This window comes from Dipodomys ordii, unplaced genomic scaffold, assembly GCF_000151885.1.
Source record: "Dipodomys ordii isolate 6190 unplaced genomic scaffold, Dord_2.0 Scaffold2, whole genome shotgun sequence".
Taxonomy (NCBI): domain Eukaryota; kingdom Metazoa; phylum Chordata; class Mammalia; order Rodentia; family Heteromyidae; genus Dipodomys; species Dipodomys ordii.
The window spans coordinates 23,574,867-23,600,673 of record NW_012267218.1 but is presented as its reverse complement, the minus strand read 5'-3'; the positions used below and the strand labels follow the sequence as shown (position 1 = coordinate 23,600,673).

General features: G+C 42.7%; 2 protein-coding genes across 2 annotated transcripts in view; one reads left to right on the top strand and one right to left on the bottom strand.

Annotated features, from left to right (window-relative positions):
- Positions 1–1,577: 1,577 nt before the first annotated feature.
- Aldh6a1 (aldehyde dehydrogenase 6 family, member A1) lies at positions 1,578–18,716 on the bottom strand. The gene is made up of 12 exons (XM_013015156.1): positions 18,592–18,716; positions 10,712–10,771; positions 9,091–9,165; positions 8,759–8,920; positions 8,360–8,438; positions 7,543–7,845; positions 6,287–6,408; positions 5,135–5,324; positions 4,786–4,967; positions 2,867–3,046; positions 2,480–2,578; positions 1,578–1,818 (listed from the first exon to the last, which is right to left on the bottom strand). The coding sequence occupies exons 1-12, from the start codon at positions 18,637–18,639 to the stop codon at positions 1,741–1,743; spliced, it is 1,578 nt and encodes a 525-aa protein (XP_012870610.1). The 5' UTR covers positions 18,640–18,716; the 3' UTR covers positions 1,578–1,740.
- A 301-nt stretch (positions 18,717–19,017) lies between these two features.
- Lin52 (lin-52 DREAM MuvB core complex component) overlaps positions 19,018–25,807 on the top strand; it is a 98,575-nt gene continuing 91,785 nt past the window's right edge. Inside the window, exons 1-2 of the mRNA XM_013015144.1 lie at positions 19,018–19,199; positions 22,498–22,572. Coding sequence (XP_012870598.1) covers positions 19,169–19,199; positions 22,498–22,572 — 106 coding nt within the window. The 5' untranslated portion in view covers positions 19,018–19,168. The remainder of the gene's footprint in view (positions 19,200–22,497; positions 22,573–25,807) is intronic.

The following is a 25,807-nucleotide window of genomic DNA, read 5'->3' as shown; positions in this document are numbered from 1 at the left end:
CCCATGAATGGACCCCCCCAAAAAAAGTCTTACTGACTTCCTGCCCAGGCTGGCTTTGAACTGTGATTCTGAGATCCCAGTCTCCTGAAGAGCTAAGATACAGTCTAATTGGAGATTGTAGTCTTTCCTGCCTGTTGTTGGCTTCAAACTGCAATCCTCAGATCTCAGCCTCCTGGTAGCTAGAATTATAAAGGTGTTAGGCTACTGGTGCTAGGAAGACTTTATATATAAACACATGTATGAGGCCCTGGATTCAATCCTGTAACACTGTAAAAGAGATAAATATGTACATTCATACATACAAGTATGATATATGTATACACCACATACATGTATAATTTATGAGAATAAGCTTGATATTAAGTGTGGTTGTTCATGCCTATAATCTTAGCATTGGGAGATAGAAGCCGGAAGATCGCATGTTCTAGGCCAGCAAGATCTTGTCTCAGAAAAAATACCATTAACAACAACAAAAATCTTTTTTTGGGGGGGGCTTGAACTCTGGACCTGGGCGCTGTCCCTCAGCTCTCCAGCTCAAGGCGAGCGCTCTACCACTTGAGCTACAGCGCCACTTCCGGTTTTCTAGTGGTTTATTGGAGATAGGAGTCTCACGGTCTCTCTTGCCCGGGCTGGCTTTGAACCGCGATCCTCAGATCTCAGCCTCCTGAATAGCTAGGATTACAGGCGTGAGCCACCAGTGCCCGGCAACAAAAATCTTTTAATATTTTACTTCTCTCTCTCTTTTTTTTTTTTTGGTGAGGGGGGTGGGGCAGGTTTGACACAAAGTCTTAACATGTTGCTTACAGCATTTCTCTGCCTCATATATCCAAATAATTGGTTCTGCAAGTAAAGCCCATCACATTGGACTGCTTAGGAAAAAACTTTTTGTTGTTGTTGTTGTTAGTCAAGGGGTTTGAACTCTCGGTCTGGACACTGTCCCTCAACTCTTCAGTTCAAGGCAAGCACTCTATCACTTGAGTCATAGCATCACTTCCAGTTTTCTGGAATTGGCAATAAGAGAGATTGGAGATAAGAGCCTCATAGACTTTCCTGCCCAGGCTGGCTTTGAACTGTGACCTTCAGATCTCAGCCTTCTGAGTAGCTAGGATTACAAGCGTGAGCCACCAGCACCAGGCTAGGAAAAATTTTTGTTCTGTTTTTGTTTTGTTTGTTTTTGTTTTTTGTCTGTCTGGGGCTTGAACTCTGGCCCTGGGTACTGCCCCTCAGCTCTTCAGCTCAAGGTGAGTGCTCTACCACTTGAGCTATAGAGTCCTTCTGGTTTTCTGGTAGTTTATTTGAGATAGGAGTCTCACAGTCTTTCCTGCCTGGGCTGGCTTTGAACCATGATCCTCAGATCGCAGCCTCCTGAGTAGCTAGGATTACAGGCGTGAGCCGCCAGTGCCCGGCTGTTTTTTTTTTTTTTTTTGCCAGTCCCAGGCTTGAATTCATGGCCTCGGCACTGTCCCTGAGCTTCTTCTGCTCAAGGGCCACAGGGCCACCTCTGGCTTTTTCTGTTTATGTAATACTGAGGAATCAAACTTAGTGCTTCATGAATGTTAAGCAAGCACTCTAGCCACATTCTCAGCCCTAGGAAAATCTTTTAAGTAATAGTTTTACTGGTTTTTTTTTTAAGAAATGCTTGTTACCAGTATCAAATTACAGGTCATCTGTGATTTACTAATTTTCCTTTTTTATGAGGTAGTGTCTCACTATGTAGTCTCATCTGTCCTCATTTCCTTTTCAGTTAGGACTGTGATGTAGGCCATTACTGCTACTTAATATGCCATGCTGTTCCTGCTTTATTATATGTGTTACCTGCTGAGGGATATGATAACAGTGATAATTCAGTCTTTATAACCTTATGAAATATATTCAAATTTTATAGCTGAAGAAACTTGAGGCATAAAGGAGGGTTTTCTTACCAGCTAATAACTGGTAGGGCTAGGATTTGAACCTAGAGACACTGATTCCAGATTTGCTTTATTTTCTTATTCAGTGTTTGGTAACAGAGATGCTCAATTAAAAATATATATATATATATATATATATTTTTGGTATTAGGTATTGAACCAGGGCCTTGAGCATTCTAGACAGGCATTCTACCTTATTAAGCTACAACCTTGGCACTCAAACTGTCACAGGAGAAACATGTGCCATGAAGAGTATATGGGCCATATCACCCAGCACTGAGGAAGGGTGGTAGTGGTCAGAGGCTAATTTTCTGAAGGGAAGAGGGTCATAAGCAGAGGGAATACAGACTTGGGGTTTTTCACGCTTTTTACCTAAACTTTGTTGCCTTATTCAGGAAAATACAACTTAGTGAAATTTTGTTCTCTTTTAAATCTTTTCTAGGGGACTTTTTGAAAACACTACAGAACAACATATGACCCCGATAGGCTGCTTGCAGCTCCTTCTTTGCAGAATCCTAGCTTCTGAATAAGTTCAAGAAGAAAGTTTCTTAAAGAAAAAAAAAAGTTACCTGTTTGCCATAGAAATTGGTGTCTCCCCTGAAGGAAGATCGAGAGCCCGTAAATGAGAACATTGGCAAAGGCACTGGAATGGGAACATTCACTCCCACCTAAGAAGAACAAATCCATGCACTACTCAGCAAAGGACTCAGACTCCATTTAGAAGCTCAAAGACAATATAGAGACCAGTTTTAAAGTTCATTCTGTTTGAAAAAGACTTGTTTTAAATAGCCATCTTGCACCCTGTCCTCCACCCCATGGGCTTTATTCCTGAGGAAGAAATACAGCATTGTGGGAGATTAAAGAGGCAGTTTTTGAGCAAACTGCAGTGGCCACTGTTTGCTGTTTACTATCTTAGGAAAGCGCTACAAGAAACTCCAAAAATTATATTCACAAACCTGTCCAACATCTACCAGGTGGGAATATTTCCGAGCAGTGGCTCCATTGGTGGTGAAGATGGCAGTTCCATTTCCATATGGGTTATCATTTACGATCTTGATGGCTTCATCTAGTGTTTCTGTCTCTAGTACCACAAGAACTGGACCAAAAATCTCTTCTTTATAACATGTCATGTTTGGCTGTCAGGAGTGGTGTATCGAGGAAAGAAGTCAGCTTTTTGAGTTGAGTATTTTATGGTTTATTTAGCATTTTTATTGCCCACTATTTACATGGGCAGTTTTCGTGTTAGCCGTCTCTTCATCTTAAGCATTTTATGGGAAAAAAAAAATCGTTCTCTATCCTCTGGGCTAAAAACATATAAACAACTTGAAATTCCTATTAACTGTAACTACACTTTTTTTTGAGCACTATGTTTTAAGTTCCCATGATCATCTACTAGCTTCTTTCTTACATCTACTTGCTTCTTTCTTAATAGTTACACAACTGGTTTCACATAGTTACCAAAAAAAAAAAAAAAATCACAAATTTTCTTTTTCTTTTTTTCTTTTGTCGGTCGTGGGGTTTGAACTCTGGGCCTGGGCGCTGTCCCTCAGCTCTTCAGCTCAAAGCAAGCACTCTACCACTTGAGCTACAGCGCCACTTCCGGTTTTCTGTTGGTTTATTGGAGATAGGAGTCTCACAGTCTTTCCTGCCCTGGCTGGCTTTGAACCGTGATCCTCAGATCTCAGCCTCCTGAGTAGCTAGGATTACAGGCGTGAGCCACCAGCGCCTGGCTAAAATATTTATTTTTCATAAATCAAATATGAAGTACATTTGAAGAATTTTTCCAGTTTTAGAAACTACACTCAGTTCTCTGTACCATAAGCCAATCAACTTTCATTCAGTTCTTTGCCTCCCAAATAAGTCTATTAAGTTTCTGTTTTGATACAGATTCATAAACATTCCAAAAATTCTTTAGCATTGTACCTAGTCACTTTTGTTTGTTGCTGATAAGTGGATTTTTCTTTTATGGTTCTGTGGCAAGAGATTTCCTAACTTCTGTACTTGTATTCAATCCTTGATTATTTAGTATTATAGTGAAGATATATCATTTAAGGATAAAAAGCCACTTAACCTCAATTTAGCATGATAATTGGAAGACTCTATAATAAATAAATACTGACAAATCACCTCTTTTTTTGGTTCCTTTCTGGTGAGATGCAACTAAACTTTAGGTAGATATTCAGTAAATCTTGTGATATACTGAGCCACTGCAAGGCTCAATTTATGAGTTCAATTTATATGACCAAGGCAGGAGGGTGATAAACAGTAATTATAGAGGAAACGAGGTGACAAACTGCATTTTGCCACAAATTCAGACCAGTTTATACTTTTTTAAGGTGTTGGGAAAAAGATCATTTCATGACATGTAAAACTTACGTGGAAAATTCATGTAAATTCATAAAGTTATTGAAACACACGTAGTATTTATGGCTGATTCTATACTGTATACCATAGTTGTGGACTTGTGATAGATATTATAGAAAACTGTAAGTCAGGAGGAGAGGCTTTGATTCTAGGTAGAACAACTCAGCAACCTTGGCAAGAGTTGAGGTCTTTGGGCTGGGAAGGTGGCTCAGTGGTAGAGCGCTTGCCTTGCATGCATGAGGCCCTGGGTTCGATTCCTCAGCACCACATAAGAAAAAAGAAAAAAGCCGGAAGTGGCACTGTGGCTCAAGTGGTAGAGTGCTAGCTTTGAGCTGAAGAGCTGAGGGACAGCGCCCAGGCCCAGAGTTCAGGCCCCACGACCCAAAAAGAAAATAAAAAAAAGAAAAAGAGTTGAGGTCTTTTCATTGAAAGTCTTCATGTATGATTTACAGAGATGAGATTCCATAATGCCTAAGGTGACTTAATTTCTCCTGGTTATGAAATTATTTACCTTGACATTTGAGATGATGGTTGGTCCAACAAAATTACCGTTCTCATAGCCTTTGACTTTAATTTTTCGCCCATCTAAAAGGATAGAAGCTCCCTCCTTCGTTCCACTATCAATTAGATTGCAGACTCGTTCTTTGGCCTGTGGAGTAATCAGTGGGCCAAGATCAGCTCCAGGCTGGTCTCCTGTAAAACAACATACAAGTATGTAAGGTGTTTATTAACATAAATTATAACTATTAAGCCATGGCTATGAATTGACATGTACAGTTAGAGATGAAATTGGCAAACACCACTGCTAAAATCAAGGTTAGATGCAGAATCTCAAGTTGCTGAGCAGATGACTGATTTACCTGCATTGACTCTTAGTTTTTTGGCCCGTTCCACTAGCTCTGGCAGCCACTTCTTAGCTTCTCCCACAAGAATTGCTGTTGAAAGAGCCATGCAGCGCTGACCAGCAGCTCCAAATGCTGCCCCAACAAGCTGGTTTAGGGTATTTTCTTTATTGGCATCTGGCATAATTACCCCATGATTTTTAGCTCCCTAAAGAAATAGAGAAAGTGCATGGGTCTTCCTTAGCCAAATACTATTAAACTAAGAAATTAAAGAATCTGAGATCTCAAATAAGAATTTAAAGAAAGGACTAAAGCATTCAACCTTTGAGGAGGAAATTATTTTTACTGTTGCTGACAAGTCAGCAACATAGAACAGATCTGTATATTACTTTTTGCTTTCTACTTGATAAGCTGATAGATGTTACTTAGATCTAAAAAGGAAGACAATCACAACCCAACAGACAGGTTACAAGTACTGCATCCAAGAACCAGAAAAACTTCCCTCTTTTTTCTCAAGTTAGATATTTTCTGCTAGGGTTTCCTGTCAAATGAACAACAATAAAAACAAAGAGCTGCCAGTAATAATGCCAATCGCTGGCTGAGAGAAAATAAGAGACCTTTCTGATATGTAACATGGAGTCTGGGTGCAAAGCTGCATTTATATCTTTTCTGTGTAGGATGAGATGATCTCTTCCACAGATAAATTCCTACACATGACTATAAGTGATGGCATGAACAGATACCATGGCTGCTAGCTTAATCTTGTTGGGAACATTTGGCTTTTTATAGTGTCTTAAATAGACTGGTCTCTCAAAGGTATCTGTACCATTGACATTAATAGTTAGGATTCATATTAAAAGCAGGATTAACAACTAGAAAAAGTGTATAAATGAAGAAAAGGCACAGTAACCGAATTTGGTTATTACTACTCAAGCTCAATGAATCTAAATAACTCCTGAGGAGGAATGTGCCCCCCCCCTTTTTTAAACCAAGATAAGTACTATATGCTAAAAGGTGATTAACAGAACTCATTTTCAGGGCTAATGAATGAGAAGGTATTTAGGATGAAGTGGTAATTAAGAAACACTGGCTTTAGTGAGATGCTGAAGGGCTGTTCCTTGATAATTTAAACACCTGTAACAAAGGAGGAAAAAGAAATTTAAAAATCACCATATTAGCTTGAACCCTCTTGCCGTGTCTTGACCCTCTTTCGAAAATGTACTCTCCTGCCTGGTTGGATCCCACAAAGCTGATTGCTTTGATATCCGGATGATCACAAATAAAATTGACAGCTTTAAGAAGAGAATAAATAATTACCAAAAGAACAGCTGGCAATAGTCTCCTCAGCCTGGCAATGGTTTTTCCAGTGCTATGAATTAGAAATTTTCACTTATCTCTGGCTACACTGAATTTCCATTGCAAAGGTCTCATTTATTTCTCTTAGTTTTTTAAAATTACAAATCCTATTAAGCCTCGTCACACTGTTTATTTTCTATTTCAGAATTTCCACTTACAGTCTAAATGCTATCATTCCTATTTCCCTGTAAGATAACAGCCTTTCAAAACTGGACACATTTTGTCATTTAAGAAATGTATGAGGGCTGGGAAGGTGGCTTAGTGGTATGAGGCCCTAGGTTCAATTCCTCAGCACCACATAAGCAAAAAGAAAAAAGCCGTAAGTGGTGCTGTGGCTCAAGTGGTAGAGCGCTAGCCTTGAGGTGAAGAGCTGAGGGACAGCGCCCAGTCCCAGAGTTCAAGACCCACGACCAAAAAAAAAAAAAATTGTCACACTAAGCCTCTCAATGTATTATATGTGTGTAACTGAGTCTTTTAGTGTATTGATAGGTGATATAGCATACTATTTAAAAGCAAGAACCAGAGTCAGCTCTCCTGGTTATACATATCCTAACTGTTGTGGTTTCTGGTAGTATGACTTAGGGCGAAATAGGATTTTGTTCTGACTTTCTAATCTGTAAGATGGAAAAACAGTACCAGCTTCAAAGGGTTCCTGTAAAGATGCAAAGAGGTGACCAACTTTCTCTTCAATCTCCTCTCTGTACACAGAGAGCAAACAATCATAACCTCCAAATACAGAGGTTCCTTCTTTTTCCCCTTTTTGTCAGTCCTGGGGCTTGAGCTCCAGGCATGGGCACTGTCCCTGAGCTTCTACTTGCTCAAGGCTATCACTCTACCACCTGAGCCACAGTGCCACTTCTGGCCTTTTCTGTTTATGAGGAATCAAACCCAGGGCTTCATGCAAGCCAGGCAAGCATTCTACCACTGAGCCACATTCCTAGCCCCATATATGTTCCGATGGGGAATTCCTTTCCTTCCAACTTCCTTATTTTAGAATACCCAATCACCATTTAATATGTTGACTTTTGTGGGGAGCCAGATTAAGTAGCCACATATAGAAGGGTAGTTACCTTCATGCTGTCCATGGATGATGTTCAGTGTTCCATCAGGGGCACCAGAGTCTTGAAGCAACTTAGCAAGAAGCATGGTTGCTCCAGGGACTCGCTCTGATGGTTTCATCAGGAAAGTATTACCACAAACCATGGCCATGGGAAACATCCACAAGGGGATCATGGCAGGAAAATTAAATGGAGCGATGCCTGCACACACCCCTAGAGGCAGGCGGTAGGAATAAAGGTCCATGTCCTTGGTGATGGATGGCATAGTCTCTCCCAGCATGAGGGATGTCACACTACAGGCGTGCTCAACCACCTCTGGAACAGAGAAGAAGCCAGGCACTGGATGTCCATACTGAGCACTCGTTAGCATTCTAATTCAGCTCTGAGAAAAGAATGTTGCTCAGGCCAATGACAGGAGAGAAACACTAGTTTAGCTTTCTATACAGAGATTATCCAAATTGAAATTCCCTGGGAAAAACATCACAGGATAGCAAAATCTATATAAGGAAATAAGCAATCTTCCCATTCTAGGACCTTTGCCTCCCATTTTCTTTCCTTCTTTTTTTTTGGGGGGGGGTCCGGTTATAGGGCCTGAACTCTGGGCCTGGGCACTGTCCCTCAGCTCTTCAGCTCAAGGCTAGTACTCTACCACTTGAGCCACGGCGCCACTTCCGGCTTTTTTTTCTTTTTGCTTATATGGTGCTGAGGAATTGAACGCAGGGCCTCATGCATGCAAGGCAAGCGCTCTACCACTGAGCCACCTTCCCAGCCCTGCCTCCCATTTTCTTTGCTTTTCCCCCGAAAGTCCCAAGAGTGACTCCCAGCTTACGAAGGCCTCGAAATACATCTCCTTCAGCATCAGCTAGGGTCTTTCCTTGTTCCAATGTGATTAATCTGGCAATTTCTTTCTACAGAGAAAATACACAAATGGAAATGAATGCAAGGATGATCTGTTTTGGGGCTGGGGGGTAGGGGAAGTGCAAGGGATTGAACCTAGGGGTCCTATGCATGCTAAGCATACACTATACCACTGAGCTGTATCCACCCTTAGGTTCCTTTTAATTCTCAAGTGGCCAAGGAAGAGCAAAACTGAGAACTAGAATAAAAGAGTTATGATTCATGTCTTTAAGGTAAAGAGTTGGGAAGGGTACTTGAAAAGCTTTCTGGAAAATAAACAAGCACTCTGTGGGCACTCTATAGGGTGAAATACACTCTTCAGATTTCTTACCAAGTTTTCTTTAATAAGTTGTTGATAGCGGAGAAAGATCTGCTGACGGCTTAATATTGATGTGTCTGCCCATGTGGGAAAAGAACGCTTGCAGGCAGCAACAGCTGCATCCATTTCAGCCTTGGTGGACTGAGGAACGCGACCAATGACCTCATTGGTGGCCTAATGGGGAAGAGAGGATGTCACACTTTGCCAGCGACTCACCTTCTCCACGTTTCATCTTTTCTCTGGCAACACTGTTTCATGACAACAAATACCTAGGTCCCCATCTTCCTACCATATTCCCAGAATTCTAGGCTAGTTGGTATAAATCCCAAAGCAACTGTGCTTACTGGGTTGTGAATGTCAATCCATTTGTCACTTCTGGATTCAACAAATTTCCCATCAATGAAGAGTTTTACAGTTGGCTGGAAAACAAAATAATAAAAACACAAGAATTTTGTATTATTTGTTTTGCTTCTCCCTTTCCCATTCACAAAGAAACTTAGACGGATGACTAAATCTTCTGGTCTCTATCATTAGGAAGGAGATACATATACTAAGGCACTTTTTATTAGCTTACATTAGTTATACAGAGGAGGATTTAATTGTTACATTTCCACGTATTTTACAATATAGTCTAATTAATCTCATTATTTGGGGGGGTGCACTGGGGTTTGAACTGAGGGCTGTGTACTTGCTAGATAGGCATTCTACCACTGAGCCATATCTCCATCCAGAAACATTCAATATTCTTTTTTTTTTTGGCATGGGGGGGGGGGGGGGGGGGTCCGGTTGTGGGGCCTGAACTCTGGACCTGGGTGCTGTCCCTCAGCTCTTCAGCTCAAGGCTAGCACTCTACCACTTGAGCCATAGCGCCACTTCCGGCTTTTTTCTTTTTGCTTATGTGGTGCTGAGGAATCGAACCCAGGGCCTCAGGCATGCAAGGCAAGCGCTCTACCACTGAGCCACCTTCCCAGCCCCACATCACATTCAATATTCTTGTTTACAGTGAATATGATGATGGAGTACAACCTCCTAATACTATGGTCTCTCTGAGAATGGGAAATTTTCTGCTATTCCTCCAGTGAACTTTATGAGAGAACATATCATGAAGAAGCTTATACTAAGATTACAGCCATTCTGTTTTCAAAGACTAGCTATTGTGACTTATTGGTCTGCTGACTTCCTTACATGCTATACACAAATCTTTATGATCTAAAAGTTAAAAAATATTTTCTAACTATGCCTTTTTTTTTGTCAGTTGTGGGGCCTGAACTCTGGGCTGGGCACTGTCCCTCAGCTCTTCAGCTCAAGGCTAGCACTCTACCACTTGAATCACAGCACCACTTCCAGCTTTTTCTGTTTATGTGGTACAGACGAATTGAACCTGGGCCTTATGTATGTGAGGCAAGCACTCTACCATTGAGCCATCTTCCCAGCCCCTAACTATGCCTTTTTTGAGAAGTAGCTTGTATTCACTACATTATCAATGAGGTGTGGTGCTTTCTTTTATTATAACAAGTACATGAGAGTCGAAAGGAAAGAAGCTTATCCCAGAGTTCTAGAAGCTAAAAGTCTAAGATCCAGCAACCATGTCTAGGACACCTCAGAAAGGCAGGGAAAATGGTTATAGGAGTCATTTTATCTCACCGTAAAGGTGCCACATTCTAATGCCACACAATGGTAATCACATTTCAATATTAATTTTGGCACTGTGGCTCAAGTGGTCGAGTGCTAGCCTTGAGCTGAAGAGCTGAGGGACAGCGCCTAGGCCCAGAGTTCAGGTCCCACGACCGGACCCCACCCCCCAAAAAAAAGTATGAGACTTTGAGTACTGGTAATAATTATTTAAATAAATGACTAGCAACCATGAGGTCCTGGATTCAAAAATCACAATACTGTCATAAAAAATACCCAAATCTATACTAGATTCCTTCTTGAAAGTCAATCTTCAGTGCCCCATTCACTTACCACTGAAGATGAAGAGAAGGAAGATACTGGATACCAGGTGGGGTTTGCTTTGGAAGCAAGCTGTAAAATAAGAATTTCATAAATGAGAGCAGAAAATGATTTAGCTAATAGCTACTAAGATGCTCAACATTATATAACTACAGTACAGATATGAAAAAGGACTTGGTGCTTGCACTCAAAGGTAATTTAGTCTTAAAAAAAAAAAACACATGAGGGCTGGGAAGGTGGCTCAGTGGTAGAGCACTTGCCTTGCATGCCTGAGGCCCTGGGTTTGATTCCTCAGCACCACATAAGCAAAAAGAAAAAAAGCCGGAAGTGGCGCTGTGGCTCAAGTAGTAGAGTGCTAGCCTTGAGCTGAAGAGCTGAGGGACAGCGCCCAGGCCCAGAGTTCAGGCCCCACGACCGGACCCAAAAACAAAAAACAAAAACAAAAAAAAACACATGAGGGCTAGGAAGGTGGCTCAGTAGTAGAGCGCTTGCCTTGCATGCATGAGGCCCTGGGTTCAATTCCTCAGTACCACATAAGTAGAAAAAGCCAGAAGTGGTGCTGTGGCTCAAGTGGTAGAGCTCTAGCCTTGAGCTGAAGAGCTGAGGGACAGCACCCAGACCCAGAGTTCAGGCCCACGACCAGCAAAAAACAAAAACAAAAACAAAAACACATGAGGGCAGGGAAAGTGGCTCAGTGGTTGAGCGCTTGCCTTGCATGCTTGGAGCCTGATTCCTCAGCACCACACAAGCAGAAAAAAAAAAAGCCGGAAGTGGCTCAAGTGGTAGAGTGCTAGCTTTGAGCTGAAGAGCTGAGGGACAGCACCCAGGCCCAGAGTTCAGGCCCCACGACCAGACCAAAAAACAAACAAACACAAAAAAACACACATGAGGGGCTGGGAAGGTGGCTCAGTGGTAGAGCACTTGCTTTGCATGCATGAGGTCCTGGGTTCGATTCCTCCACACCACATAAGCAGAAAAAGCCAGAAGTGATGCTGGGGCTCAAGTAGTAGAGTGCTAGACTTGATCTGAAGAGCTGAGGGACAGCGCCCAGGCCCGGAGTGCAGGCCCCATGACCACCACCACCAACAACAACAACAAAAACTCATAAAACTAGGACACAGGGGAAACTATAAAAAAGAACAATAAATAATGTGATCATGCTCTGAATTTCCACAACAGAGTGGTGTCAAATATTTTGGGGGAATCATTATATTTTCCTCATTTTGGCCTGGAAAATGCAAGAATCTAACAATATGAAAATATTGTTGAAGTATGAAGGTGTTGAAGACAATACATAATAAACACAAATATAATAAACTATAAATAATAGTCAATTTAAGCATAAACTAGTACATATAAAATATAAGAATTATATATATATATATATATATATGTCAATAAAATACTTAAAACAGCTGAATGTCAGTGGCTCACGCTTGTAATCCTAGCTTCTCAGGAGACTGGTATCTGAGGATTGTGGTTTAAAGCAAGCCCAGGGAGTAAAATCCATGAGACTAATATCTCTAATTAGCCACCCAAAAAAGCCAGCAGTGAAACTGTGGCTAGAGTGGTAGAGTGCTAGACTTTAAGGGGAAAAGAAAAAGTTCAGAGACAGCACCAGGTCCTGAGTTCAAGCTCTAGGATTCACACACATGAACAAAAACTACTTAATGTTAGGGAAAGAGCAAGTGTATGAAAGGAGAGAAAGAAGAAAGATGAGAACAGGCTTTAACCATTGCTGCAGAGGGACTCCAACTCTAAGCAGGGTCGGAGAAACAAGGAGCAGGGAAGGAAAGATTGTTCAAGGAAACATGTTGAATTGAGTTAGTGTTGAATGGAGCAGATAGTCACGTTATGAAGAATGCCTAGGTCAAAAGGCCATACTGTCAGCTATTGTGGCTGAAAAGAATGGTTTAAATTTACAGGAGTACGGATGAGGACTTTGCCAAGAACCCAGATCAGAGTTTTAGATGATAAGTCCTGGGGAGTGGGAGGGAACTCAGTGGACCTTGAAAGCAAATTGGGTTATAAAAACAAGGCAGAGTCCTATCACAATACAAATGTTCATAGCAGTTTTAGTTACAATAACCCAAAATTTGGAAATGATCCAAATGTTAGCCACTCTATAAATATGTTATTTTTGTTATTGTTGGTGGTGGTCTTGGGGTTTGAATTCAGGGCCTGAGAGCTGTCCCTGAATTCTTGCTCAAGGCTAGCGCTTTGAGCCACAGTTCCACTCCTGGTTTTCTGGTGGTTAATTGGTGATAAAAATCTCATAACTGGGCTAGGAAGGTGGCTCAATGCTAGAGTGCCTGCCTTGCATGCATGAGGCTCTGTGTTTGATTCTTCAGCACCACATAAGCAGAAATGGCCGGAAGTGGTGCTGGGGCTCAAGTGGTAGAGCGCTAGCCTTAAGCTGAAGAGCTGAGGGACAGCGCCCAGGCCCAGAGTTCAGGCCCCACGACTGACAAAACAAAACAATCTCTTAACTTTCTGCCCAGGTTGACTTGGAACCATGATCCTCAGATTTCAGTCTCCAGAGCACCTGGGTCTTTTAAAAAGATAATACTAGCTGGACGCTGGTGGCTCAGGCCTGTAATTCTAGCTACTCAGGAGGCTGAGATCTGAGGATCCTGTTTCAAAGCCAGGCAAGGCAGGAAAGTCAGTGAGACTCTTATCTCCAATAAACCACTAGAAAACCAGAAGTGTCAGTAGAGCGCTAGCTTTGAGCTGAAGAGCGCAGGGACAGCGCCCACGACTGACCAAAAAAAAAAAAAAAAGATAGCACTAGTCAGAGCACTCCCTTGTTCAAAAGCTTTCTGTGAACCTGTGGATGTATGTAGCTCAGTGGCAGAGTATTTTTCTAGTAAATGCAAGGCCCTAGGTTTCATTTCCTGACAATGGAAAAGACAACACAGCAAAATAAAAGTATACACATTTACACAAAACAATCCAATGGCTTTCTACTACCTTGAGATAAAGATTAATCAACTTGATGTTACTACATGGTAGCCTTGCTTTTCTAGATTCTTAGTTTGCTACTTTTTTCCTTGCTCTCTACTTCAACCATTCTGAACATGTTTTGTGCTCTTGCCCTTGCCCCTGTTAATCCCTCTTGCCTGGCACTGATCACATTTGCTCAGCTACTCCTACTCCTTTGCATTGCCAATCTTAAACTCAAGACTTACTCTAGAAGTCTCAACATCAGGACCAAGTATTTTCCTGGAGAGTCCATAAAGCGGCAGAATTCCTGTTTCTCAGTTCACATTATATAATGATAGTTTAATGATTAAGTTTCTCTCCCCTTAAATCACTAGACCATGTGTCCTCCACCCCTATCATGGTTCCTGGCATAAAGTAATCCCTCATTAATATTTTGCAGAGTAACAGAATGAATACCCACCAAGCAATAATTTGTTACTAACATTGTGTTCTCTCTCTCTCTCACTCGATCGCTCGCTCTCTTGTCATTTACAGGCTTGAATTCATGGCCTGGGTACTGTTCCTGAGCTCTTCTGTTTAAAGCCAGTGCTCTACCACCTGAGCCACAGCTCCACTTCTGGGTTTCTGGTAGTTAAATGGAGATGAGTCTCATGGACTTTTCTTCCCGGGCTGGTTTTGAACTATGATCCTCAGATCTCAACTTCTAGGATTACAAGCGTGAGCCAGTGCACAACTGTGTGTTCTCTCGTCTAGGATAGAAAATGTGGGCTGGGAAGGTGGCTCAGTGGTAGAGTGCTTGCCTTACATGCATGAGGCCCTGGGTTCGATTCCTCAGTACCACATAAGCAGAAAAAGCTGGAAGTGGCACTGTGGCTCAAGTGGTAGAGAGCTAGCCTTGATCTGAAGAGCTGAGGTACAGCGCCCAGGCCCAGAGTTCAGGCCCCATGACCAACAAAAAAAGAAAAGAAAAAGGATAGAAAATGTATTCATCAACCAACATGAGCATTATAGGCCTCTTAAGCTTTTTGTTGGTGGTTGTAGAGCTTGAGCTCAGGGCTTGAGTGCTGTCCCTAGACCTGTTTTACAGAAAGCTAGTACTCTACCACTTTGAGCCACAGCTCTACTTCTGGTTTTGTTGTTGTTGTTGTTTTGTTTTTTGGTTAATTGGAGATAAAAGTCTCACAGACTTTCTTGTCAGGGCTGGCTTCAAACCATGATCTTCAATCTCAGCCTCCTGACTAGCTAGGATTACAGGTATGAGCCACTGACACCTGGCTTCCACTTACACCTTATATATTCACATACATGAATACCCAGTGCTGTCAAGAGGGTAAAATAGGCAGTGTATCAGGTGTAACAGAGTAGTATCATAAATTTTTGCTGGGTTACAACTCAAAATTTCACTTCCTGAAAAATACTCCTTAGCATTGTTGCTGAAGAAACTTTCCTGATTTCTATTCTCATATTTATTTCCTACCTGCTATTTCCTTTAGTAGGAATGCCTTTTTCCTCTTAGCTAATGATCTGCTAGTCTTGCAACACTTCCAGAGTCAACCCTTTATAGAAGCTTTTCTTAAATTGTATAGGTTAAGTTTGGGGCTCTTTCTCTATGTCACAGAGTCTTCTTTCATTATATGACAACACAGGAGCTTTCACTACAAGCCTAGGATGGGATCTGTACATGAAGAGATGCCAAAATGTTAAGTCCTGAATTCTAGGCCGAGTTTCTACTTCGGTGATTACAGGTAACTTAAGTATCAAGTCATTTACTTTATTACAATTTTAAAATTCTAATCTTCATGAACATTTGTAAGGCTAGGAAGTGTAAGAGTTGGATTAGAATTCAGGTATGACTATGCTACCTGCACTTTGTACCACATCAATGAGTAAAGTTTTGTTTGTTTGTTTTTTTTGCAGTGTTTTGGATTTAACTCAGGGGTTCTACCACTTGAGTAGCTCTCCCACCTCCTTTCTGCATTGGTTGGTTTTGAGGTAGCGTCTTGACTTACTCCTGAGCCAGACTGTGCTTCAATCCTACTTGTGCTTCTCCCTCTTGTGCTGAATGACAGGTGCACATCACAACACCGAACCGCTGTGCTTCCACCAGAGCTACAGTAACAGGCATGTGCCACTGTGCCCAGCCACTGGTTGAGATGGAGTCTTAGAAACGTTTATGCCAAAACTGGCTTCAATCTTTTTTTTTTCTTGCCAGTCTTAGGGTTTGAGCTCAGGGCCTAGGTAGCACTGTCCCTAAGATACTTTTTGCTCAAGGATAGCACTCTACCATTTAAGCTATAGCACCATTTCTGTTTAATCTAGTACTGAGGAATGGACCCCAGGGTTTCATGCATGCTAGGCAAGCACTCCACCACTAAGCCATATTCCCAACCCCTGGCTTCAATCTGAAATCCCTGATCTCTGCTTCCCAAGTAGCTAAGATTATACACTTGAGCCAGTGCTACAAGGCTACTGACTTTTTTTGGCCAGTACTAGGCCTTGTTCATGCATGAGGCCCTGGGTTCAATTCCTCAGTACCACATAAACAAAGAATTAATTAAAAAATAAACTAATACTGGGTTATAGTTACAAAAAAGATGGAATATGAAGGATTGAGTCTTGCCTTATTCCCCAGGGCCAAGTAAGCACCAGGTGGGTGCTCATGTGCTAGTCCATAGGCAGGTCATTCTGACCTTGGCCCTCAGGAGACAACAGCCTCCACACCCCAGCATTCCACTGTGGGCCTGGCCAAGGACATTGCCCTTGGTTCCAGGAGACCATAGCCCATTATTTTATTTTCTGCTTCCTTGTTAAACCCTATATGAGCCCACCCCAAAGTCCAGCTGCTTGCACAACCTCCAAACCCACGGGAAGGACTGTGCCCCTTGTTGTTCCTCAATAAATAGTCCTAGCCTGTTGACAATCGAAGTCTGGTCTATTGCTTTTCCCTTCTCCTCCATTTCTGCAACAACCACAAGGAGCAAAAAGAGACTGTAGGTTAAGTTCTAACAGCCTCCATAACAGAGAAGCTAAGCTGAATATCTAAAAGAAATATAAACAGGAACTGCAACCTATTTAAATCTTTTAGACCTCTAATATTCATGGTTGCCAGTTTAGACTCTGTGTGTGTGTGTGTGTGTGTGTGTGTGTGTGTGTGTGTGTGTGTGTGTGTGTGTGTGTGTTTGTTGTGTTTCTGCTACCCAGGTTGGTCTTGAATTCCTGGCCTCCAGTGATTTTTCTGGATTCAGCTTTCCCAGGAGCAGGGATACAAGCAAGTGTCAACAAGCCTGTTTACGCTATTTGTTATCAGTTTCACAATACACTAACGTAAGTAGAAGAGATTCTCCACCTTGATTCAGAAGATAAAATACCTGCTTAAAGATGCACTATAATGGGGGTAGAGGCAAAGAAAAAAAATAGTCAATTTCAGGCTTGACACTGGTGGCTCACGCCTGTAATTCTAGCTACTCATGAGGCTGAGATCTGAGAATTTTGGTTCAAAGCCAGCCCTGGCAGTTAAGTCCCTGAGACTCTTATCTCCAATTAACCACCAGAAACCAGAAATGGCTCTGTAGCTCAGGTGGTAGAGCCTGAGACTGAGGGACAGTGCCCAGGCCCTGAGATCAGTCTTTAGGACTAGCCAGAAAAAAACATCAATATCAGTAAGAGATCTCAAGAAATGGAAAATATATAGTGGAACCTTAGTTTTTCTATTACGGAAGGAAGGAAGGGAGAAAGAAAAAGAAAGAGAAGGAAGGAGGGAAGGTAGGAAGAAAGAAAAAAGAAGGAAGGAAGGAATAGAATGGAAGGAAGGAAGGAAGGGAGGGAGGGAGGTGGGAGAGGAGCACAGCATAAAATATGAGTGAAGTCAGTTCCTCTAATCCCTTCAAGCTCATTCTCTACTTTGCCATTAAAATCATCTTCAAATATGAACCTTTGCTTACTCTGCTGGGAATCTTAGGGATGAATGTTTCTACAGAGGAACACACTGAAACCTGATACTCATATTACATAAAAATGCAACAATATAAAGGAAATTCCCTGGCTCCATGAGAGGGCCATGTTGTACCTTGCAGGTTGTTACTTTCTTAAGTAAATCTTGCTTCAGTTTCATTAAATCCTTGCTAAACTTGGGCCCAGGGGTAGACCTATGCACAGCGCTGGGAGCACAAGCCCCAGGCATGCGTTGGCTCTATCACACAATTGATGGGTGTTAGTACTTGCTGATCTGGTTTCTGGGACAAGAACTTGGAAATTCTTATCTTTGTAGCTCTTATTTTCTGTCACCACTTTGGGAGATGTTTAATTCTTTGGAGCATCGGGACTGGCTCAATGTTTCTTATTTACTTCCAACACGAACTGTTTATAACTTCACTGAAAGTTTAACTGGAAGTCTCAGCAAGAAAGCCCAGAGCTTTCTCTCTCTCTCTATATATATACACAGGGCTATCCTAGTTGGCAAAACAGCTTAGCAAACGGTTGCAGCAGTGTACACTTATAGGATATTCAAAGTCCATTCGCTGACTCTCGTTCCTCTCCTCTCTCGTCCCTTACCTCATATTGAGAACAGAGAAGCTGGGTGGGGGAAAGGAAGCAACGGCAGACCAGAAGGTCGACGATCTTAAGAAAGGTGACCAGAAAGAGGAGTTTCAGGGAGAAAGAAAAGAAAGATGGTTGGTGCAGAGGTGAAAGACAAGTGGGAGGGTCGAGAAAGAGAGAGGAAGCAAGTCACAGCAGCGACGCAACAGGGTTGGAAAGTAGTAGGTCAAGGCCCCAAAAGAAGAGCTCAGAGGTAAAACGCGGGTGGGTACAGAGGGGGTGGAACTGGGCCGCCCTTTCGGGTGGGAACGCGATGATCAGCTAGAGAAGGGGTTCCTTTCGTGCACGGTTCAGAGTGGGCGGAAAGAATCTACGCCTAACTTCGTGGTCCCTCGACGCCAACCCTCACTCGCCTGCAGGATCCGGGCTCGTCCTGCCGCTGCCAACACCAACGCCGCCATGGCTCTCAGCTGTCTCTCCGCGGCTCCACGCGTCACCCGCGGAGCCAGGCCTCCTTAAGAACCCCGCTGCTACACCTCGCCCTCTATCAGAACGGATCCTCTAATTGGTGAAACGACTGTCTTCTCTAGCCAATCATTAGCCACAGCACCGACTCCCAACCCCTTCACTCTAGTCCGGGGAACAGGCGATTGGTTAGGAGCAGAAACGTTCTAGCTCCCACCTATTTTAGCCAATTTTGTTGGCGGAGATAAGGAAACACCCTGACTTGGATACCGAATAGTAAGCAGGAGAAGAAAGACGCCCCCTAATTGGGAATTCTGATTGGACACATGAACGACCTAGGCCACACCCCCTCAGTGAAGAAGGTAAATAAGACTGCGCAACTGGCGTGGCTGCTGTTAGGGGCGGGGTTAGGCAAATATTCCTCTAAGGGGCGGGGGAAGGGGCCCGGCCGCGCACTGGGGAGGATCTAGGGGCGTGGTTTGCGTTTCTTCGCTTTCCCGCCGACGGTTGGTCACGTCACGTGACATGGGCAGGAAGATGGCGTCTCCCACCGATGGTAAGAGCCGGTTTTAGAACTAATTGGCTTACCATCTCCTTCTTGCTTCTACGGGCACCGCTCTTGTCCGTTTGCCTCTTGCACGTATCCGTCTTTCTTGGGCTCCTCTCCTTTCTCGTCCTGCTTTTTCTTGGGTTGTAGGTCCTCGGTCTTCAGCAGCACGGGGTCTGCTGTGCATCAGGCGAGTGAAGAAAGCAGCAGCAAGACTTAATTCTGATGAAGGAATGGGTGTCAGCCCGGCCGTGTGGAGGCCGAGGGCTGTGGAGGAGACAGTGAAGAGGTTCCTGACTGTAGCTTTGTCCAGTCCGAGTGCAGGCTCTGTTCCTTGAGCAGCCCTAGCTGAAGTTGGTGATTGGCCTCACCTTCGGCCGGAATTGCCAAGTAAACCTCCTGCTGCTTTTTTCTCTCTTCTGTTTGGGACTGTTTCCCTAAGGGAACCAGCATCTGGGACTTTCTTCTTAGCTTGGCAATGAGTGCCTGAGGGAGATGAGAATTGAACTTTGTGTGTGTGTGTGTGTGCCCGATCCTAGGGCTTGAACTTCTGGCTTGGTCACAGCCCCTTAACTCGAGGCTGATGCTCTACCACTTGAGCCACAGTTTCACTTCCTGCTTTTTTTTTTTTTTTGGTGTTTAATTGGAGATGAGTCTCAAGGACATCCCTGCCCCGGCTGGCTTGAAACCTCAATCCTTAGATCTCAGCCTTCTGAGTAGCTAAGATTACATGCATGAGCCACTGCCTTTTTAATGGACACATCTCAACCTATCTTGACGTCCACTTTAGTGTTGATTCCTTGGATTGAATGAATGAAAGATTACTTCTATGTTATGCACATACAGGACATCTCAGGTATCAATTGTGTGGTTTGTGTCAGTGATGGAGTCATTTAATTTTTTCCTTTTGCCACTTCCATCCCTATGCTTCTTTCATTCATTGGCAGTTTTCCCCCCTTAAACACATTTTTGGTGTATGGAAGGATCTTGGAAGTTCATTTTGGGAATTGAGCAAACTGAGGCCAAGGAGAGCTATTTTAGGTACTTCACTATATGAAAGGCAAATAGGTGTTTTGGGAGATGCCAAGATGAACCAAACATGTACACTTTTTTTTTTTCAGTTTCAGGTATCGTTTTTTAGATGTTGCCTCCCAAAGACACTTTCCAAGAACACAGTATTTGGAGTTACCCTTTCTACCATTTTATTATTCAGCATATTACCTGTTAACTGTACTCCAGTCAGGTCCAATTATAATTCAAAGTCTAACGTTCATAATTGGATCCCAGAATTTATCACAGTGCCTGACAAGTAGTCAGCCTTCAACTAAAAGAATTGTTAGATTATATGCAGAAATAATGTAATCCCAGGCTGACCCTATCCTCTACCTCCTGAGTGCTGGGATTACAGGTTTGCATTATTGTGCCTGTTCTATTACTAGTAAGCTTTTATTTATTTGTTTATTTATTTATTGTCAGTCATGGGGCTTGAACTCTGGGCCTGAGCGCTGTCCCTCAGCTCCAGCTCAAGGCGAGCACTCTACCACTTGAGCCACAGTGTCACTTCTGGTTTTCTGGTGGTTTATTGGAGATAAGAGTCTTGTGGACCTTCCTGCCCTGGATGGCTTTGAACCACAATCCTCAGATCTCAGCCTCCTGAGTAGCTAGGATTACAGGCGTGAGCCACCAGCGCTCAGCTAAGCTTTTATCTTTTAATCTGAAAATATTCAGCACACTGAGCTTAAATACACTTTCTAAATGTTATATTCAGTTGAGTTTGTGTGTGTGTGTGTGTGTGTACGTGTACGTACCATTTGAACCATGCACCATCCTGGCATTTTGCTGGTTATTAGGAGATGAAGACTCACCAACTTGTTTGCCTGGGCTGTCTTTTAACTTCAATCCCCTCGATCTCAGCCTCTTAGGATTACTGGCATGAGCCAGTGGTGCTCTCTTCTCTTTGCTTCGTTTTCTGTTTAGTGTTTTTTTTTTTTTTTTTGTTAGTCATGGGCCTGAAAGCTGGGCCTGGGTGCTGTCCCTCAACTCTTAATCTTAGGCTAGTGCTCTATCCTTTGAGCCACAACACCACTTCCAGCTTTTTTCTGCTTAAGTGGTGCTGAGGAATTGAACCAAGTACTCATGCATGCAGAGGAAGCACTCTACCACTGAGCCACCTTCCCAGCTCCAGTTTAGTTCTTTATTGTCTCTCTCCCCTCCCACTTCTCTCCTCTTTTTTTTTTTTTTTGCCAGTTCTGGTGCTTGAGCTCAGAGCCTAGGTGCTGTCCCTGAGCTAGCTTCTTTATGCTTAAGGCTAGGGCTCTACCACTTCCAGCTTTTTCTGAGTAGTTTATTGAAGCTAAGAGTCTCATGGACTTTCCTGCTAGGGCTGGCTTGGAATCTTGATCCAGAGATCTCAGCCTCCTGAGTAGCTAGGATTGCAGGTGTGAGCCACTGTGCCTGGCCTCTTTTTTTTTTTTTTTTGCCAGTCCTGTGTTTTAAACTCAGGGCCTGAGCATTGTCTCTGAGTCCTTTTGTGCTCAAGGCAAGTGTTTTATCAATTGAGCCACAGTGCCACTTCTGGCTTTTTTGGAGTGTCATGGGCTTTCTTGCCAGAACTGGCTTCCAATGGAGATCCTCTTGTCTTAGCCTTCTGAGTAGCTAGGATTACAGACGTGAGCCACAAGCACCAGCTTTCTTGTTTACTAAGACTAACCCAGGATGGCTCTTCCCTCCATTTGCTGGAATTATAGACATGTACAGCCATGTTGACCTGACACTCATTTTTCTTCATAGTGCTCTAAAATATTGTTCCTGTTTTATAGATTATAAGAGTGAGGTTTGGTGATTAATTTGCATTATGTATGATCTAGTGCATCAGCAGGTATAGAACTCAGGTCACTAGACTTCCAATTAAATGTTACAGTTTGCGTTCCCCTCCCTCCCTCCCTTCTTCCCTCTCCCCCTCCCTCCCTCTCCCCTCTCTTTTCTTCTCTTCTTTCTCTCTTTCTTTCTTCCTTTCTTTCCTTCCTTTCTTTCTTTCTTCCTCAGTCCTGGGGCTTGAACTCAGGGCCTGGGCACTGTCCCTGAGCTTCTTTTGCTCAAGGCTAGCACTCTACCACTTGAGCCACAGAGCCACTTCAGGCTTTTTCTGTTTTTATGGTACTGAGGAATGGAACCCAGGGCTTCATGTATGCAAGGCAAGCACTCTACACCAAGCCACATTCCCAGCCCATATAGTTTATGTTCTTTAAGATTAAAATGTAATAAAATATAAAGTGTTTCATTGTCTCATAAGAATATTTTGTTCTAGGAACAGATTTGGAAGCATCTTTGCTAAGTTTTGAAAAACTTGATCGTGCTTCACCAGATCTTTGGCCAGAACAATGTAAGTTTTTGCTTTTTTCATATTACAGAGGATGTAGGAGAAAACAGTGCTTCCTTTGGAGCTTTGGTTTGTGTGTGTGTGTGTGTGTGTGTGTTTAAAGTTGTCATGTAACTATGATGATTAAAGTTTTTATTTCAGTTAAATGGTAAGAGCTGATGTTCAATGTTAAGAGCTATTTGGTAATTTTAAATGTTTTAAATAGTTAAATTTTCCAGGACATGATAAAGAGATTTTAAACATTAATCATTTTATTTTGTACTGGTCCTAAGCCTTGAACTCAGGGCTTCATATACTGGAGAACATTTTGCTGGTTAATTAGAAATGGAGTATCACAGACTTTTTTGTCTGGGCTAGCTTCAAAATCTTGATCCTCCAGGTCTTAGTTGTCTGTGTATCTAGGATTACAAGTGTGAGCTGGTGTCCAGCTTAAACTTTTTTTTTTTTTTTTGTGGGGCCTGAACTCTGGGCTGGGCGCTGTCCCTCAGCTCTTCAGCTCAAGGCTAGCACTCTACCACTTGAGCCACAAAAAAAAGCCACTTCCGGCTTTTTTCTTTGTGCTTCTGTGGTGCTGAGGAATCGAACCTAGGGTCTCAGGCATGCAAGGCAAGTGCTCTACTACTGAGCCACCTTTCCAGCCCAGAGCTTAAAACTATTTTTTAAAACTACATTGGGGAGGGAAGGGATTGTAGGAGAAAAACAAACGAGTGGATAACAATGTTCAACAAGAAATATACTCATTACCTTACTCATGTAACTGTAACCCCTGGGTACAGCATCTTTACAATAAAAAAAAAATCACATCAGATTTTCTCATATCCTTTAATCATTCTACTTAACTATAGGAATTTTGTAAATTGGTTGAACTTTTTTTGCTATTATAGATAAGTGAATATAGTTTTTAAATACATAAAAGGTTTTAAAAATATATTATCATTATTGTGTTGAATAGAGGGGTTACCATCTCATAGGTCAAGTAATGAGTACAGTTCCTTTTTTTTTTTGGTCCGGTTGTGGGGCCTGAACTTGGCCTGGGCGCTGTCCCTCAGCTCTTCAGCTCAAGGCTAGTGCTCTACCACTTGAGCCACAGTGCCACTTCCAGCTTTTTTCTTTTTGATTATGTGGTGCTGAGGAATTGAACCCAGGGCCTCAGGCATGCAAGGCAAGCGCTCTACCACTGAGCCACCTTCCCAGCCCATGAGTACAATTTGGACTATATCAGCCCTTCCTTCACCAGAGCTATGCATATGTGGTCTTTTACTTAACATTAAATCCAGCAGTTTTTCTTTTTTTTGGTCTTGGGGCTTGAAATCAGGGCCCTGAGCTGTCCCTGAGCTTTTTTATTCAAGGCTAGCACTCTACCACTTTGAGCCACAGTGCCACTTCCAGCTTTTGAGTGGTTAATTGAAGATAAGATTCTCATGGAGATTTTTCTGGTTTTGAACTTTGTGTCTCAGATCTGAGCCTCCTGAGTAGCTAGGATTACAAGCGTGAGCCACTGGTGCCTGGCACAAGTCTAGCTTTTTTTTCCCCCTTCTGTCATTGGGCTTGAACTCTGGGCTTGGGTGCTATCCATCAGCTCTTCAGCTGAAGGCTAGCACTCTACCACTTGCGCCATAGTACCACTTCCAAAGTCTAGCAATTTTTATGCTACACTACTTGAGTCACAGCACCACTTTTGGCTTTTTTTCTGAGTAGTTTATTAGAGATAAGAGTCTCATGGACTTTCCTGCCCAGGCAGGCTTGGAGCTGTGATTCTCAGATCTCAGTCTGCTAAGTAGCTAGGACTTACAGGCTTCAGCACCAGTGGCAGGTAGCTTCTTCATTCCTTTAAATATATTTCATTGTATACAAGCATTATAGTTGGTATATTAGTGTACTGTTGAAAATCTAAAATATATCAGGGTTTTTAGTTTATTAACAGTTTATTAGTGAATATCTTTGCATATAAATTTTGGTGTACATGGAACAGGATGACTATGAGAGTGTATTTTCTCACATACTAGCTAACATTGGATTTTATGAATCTTTATTATTTTTAGCTTGATTTCTTTATTCATGAGGTTGGACATTATTTTGCTTTTAAATATTTGTGTGTGTGTGTGTGTGTGCGCGCGCGCGAACACTTTCTGGTCCTGGGGCTTGAACTGTGTCCCTGAGCTTTTCTTTTCTTTCTTTTTTTTTCTTGGGGGCGGGGGAGGGGCTGGTCATGGGACTTGAACTCAAGGCCTGGGTGCTGTCCCTGAACTGTTTTGCTCAGGGTTAGTGCCTTACCTCTCTGAACCATAGCTCCACTTCTGGTTTTCTGATGGTAAATTGTAGGTAAGAGTTACACAGACTTCCTTGCCCAGGTTAGCTTTGAACTGTGATCTTAAGATCTCAGCTTCCTGAGAAGCTAGGATTACAGTAGTTAGCCTCCAGTACCATGCTCTGGGCTTTTCTTTTTTTTTTTTGCTTAAGACTAGCATTCTAGATTGGGATGTAGCTCAGTGTTGTCCTGGGTTCCATCCCTAACACCAAAATGAATAAATAAATAGAAAAGAAAATACCAAAAAAAAAAAAAAAGCAGCTAACAATTTGGCCCGGAATGTGCCTTAGTGGTAGAGTGCTTACCTAGCATTCATGAAGCCCATTCTTCAGTACCATATAAACAGAAAAAGCCAGAAGTGGCACTCTGGCTCAAGTGGTAGAGTGCCAACCTTGAGCAGAAGAAGCTCGGGGACAGTGCCCAGGCCCTGAGTTCAAGCTCCAGGACTGGCAAAATAAATAGAGAGAGAGGGTGGGGGTGGGGGGGGGAGGGTTACTGAATTATTTTTTTTTAAAAAAAAGACTAGTATTCTACCACTTGTGAGCCACAGCTTCACTCCCAGTTTTTTGGTGGTTAATGGGAGGTAAGAGTGTAAGGGCTTGAAACCAAGAAGCCTATCATGCCTTTGGGTGGAAGCCCCAGTGTTGCAAAACAAAAAGGACATTGTATCCTACCACTGGTCCAAGGAATTCCTAGTCCTTTAAAGTTTGGTTGAGACATTGTTTTCTCAGAGGAGGTTTTCCCTTGTCCTTATTTTGACTTGATGTCTGGTTTTTGGTCTATTCTCATAGTACCTAACATCATTCTTTTTTTTTTTTGGGTCCGGTCGTGGGCCTGAACTCTGGGCCTGGGTGCTGTCCCTCAGCTCTTCAGCTCAAGGCTAGCGCTCTACCACTTGAGCCACAGTGCCACTTCTGGCTTTTTTTCTTT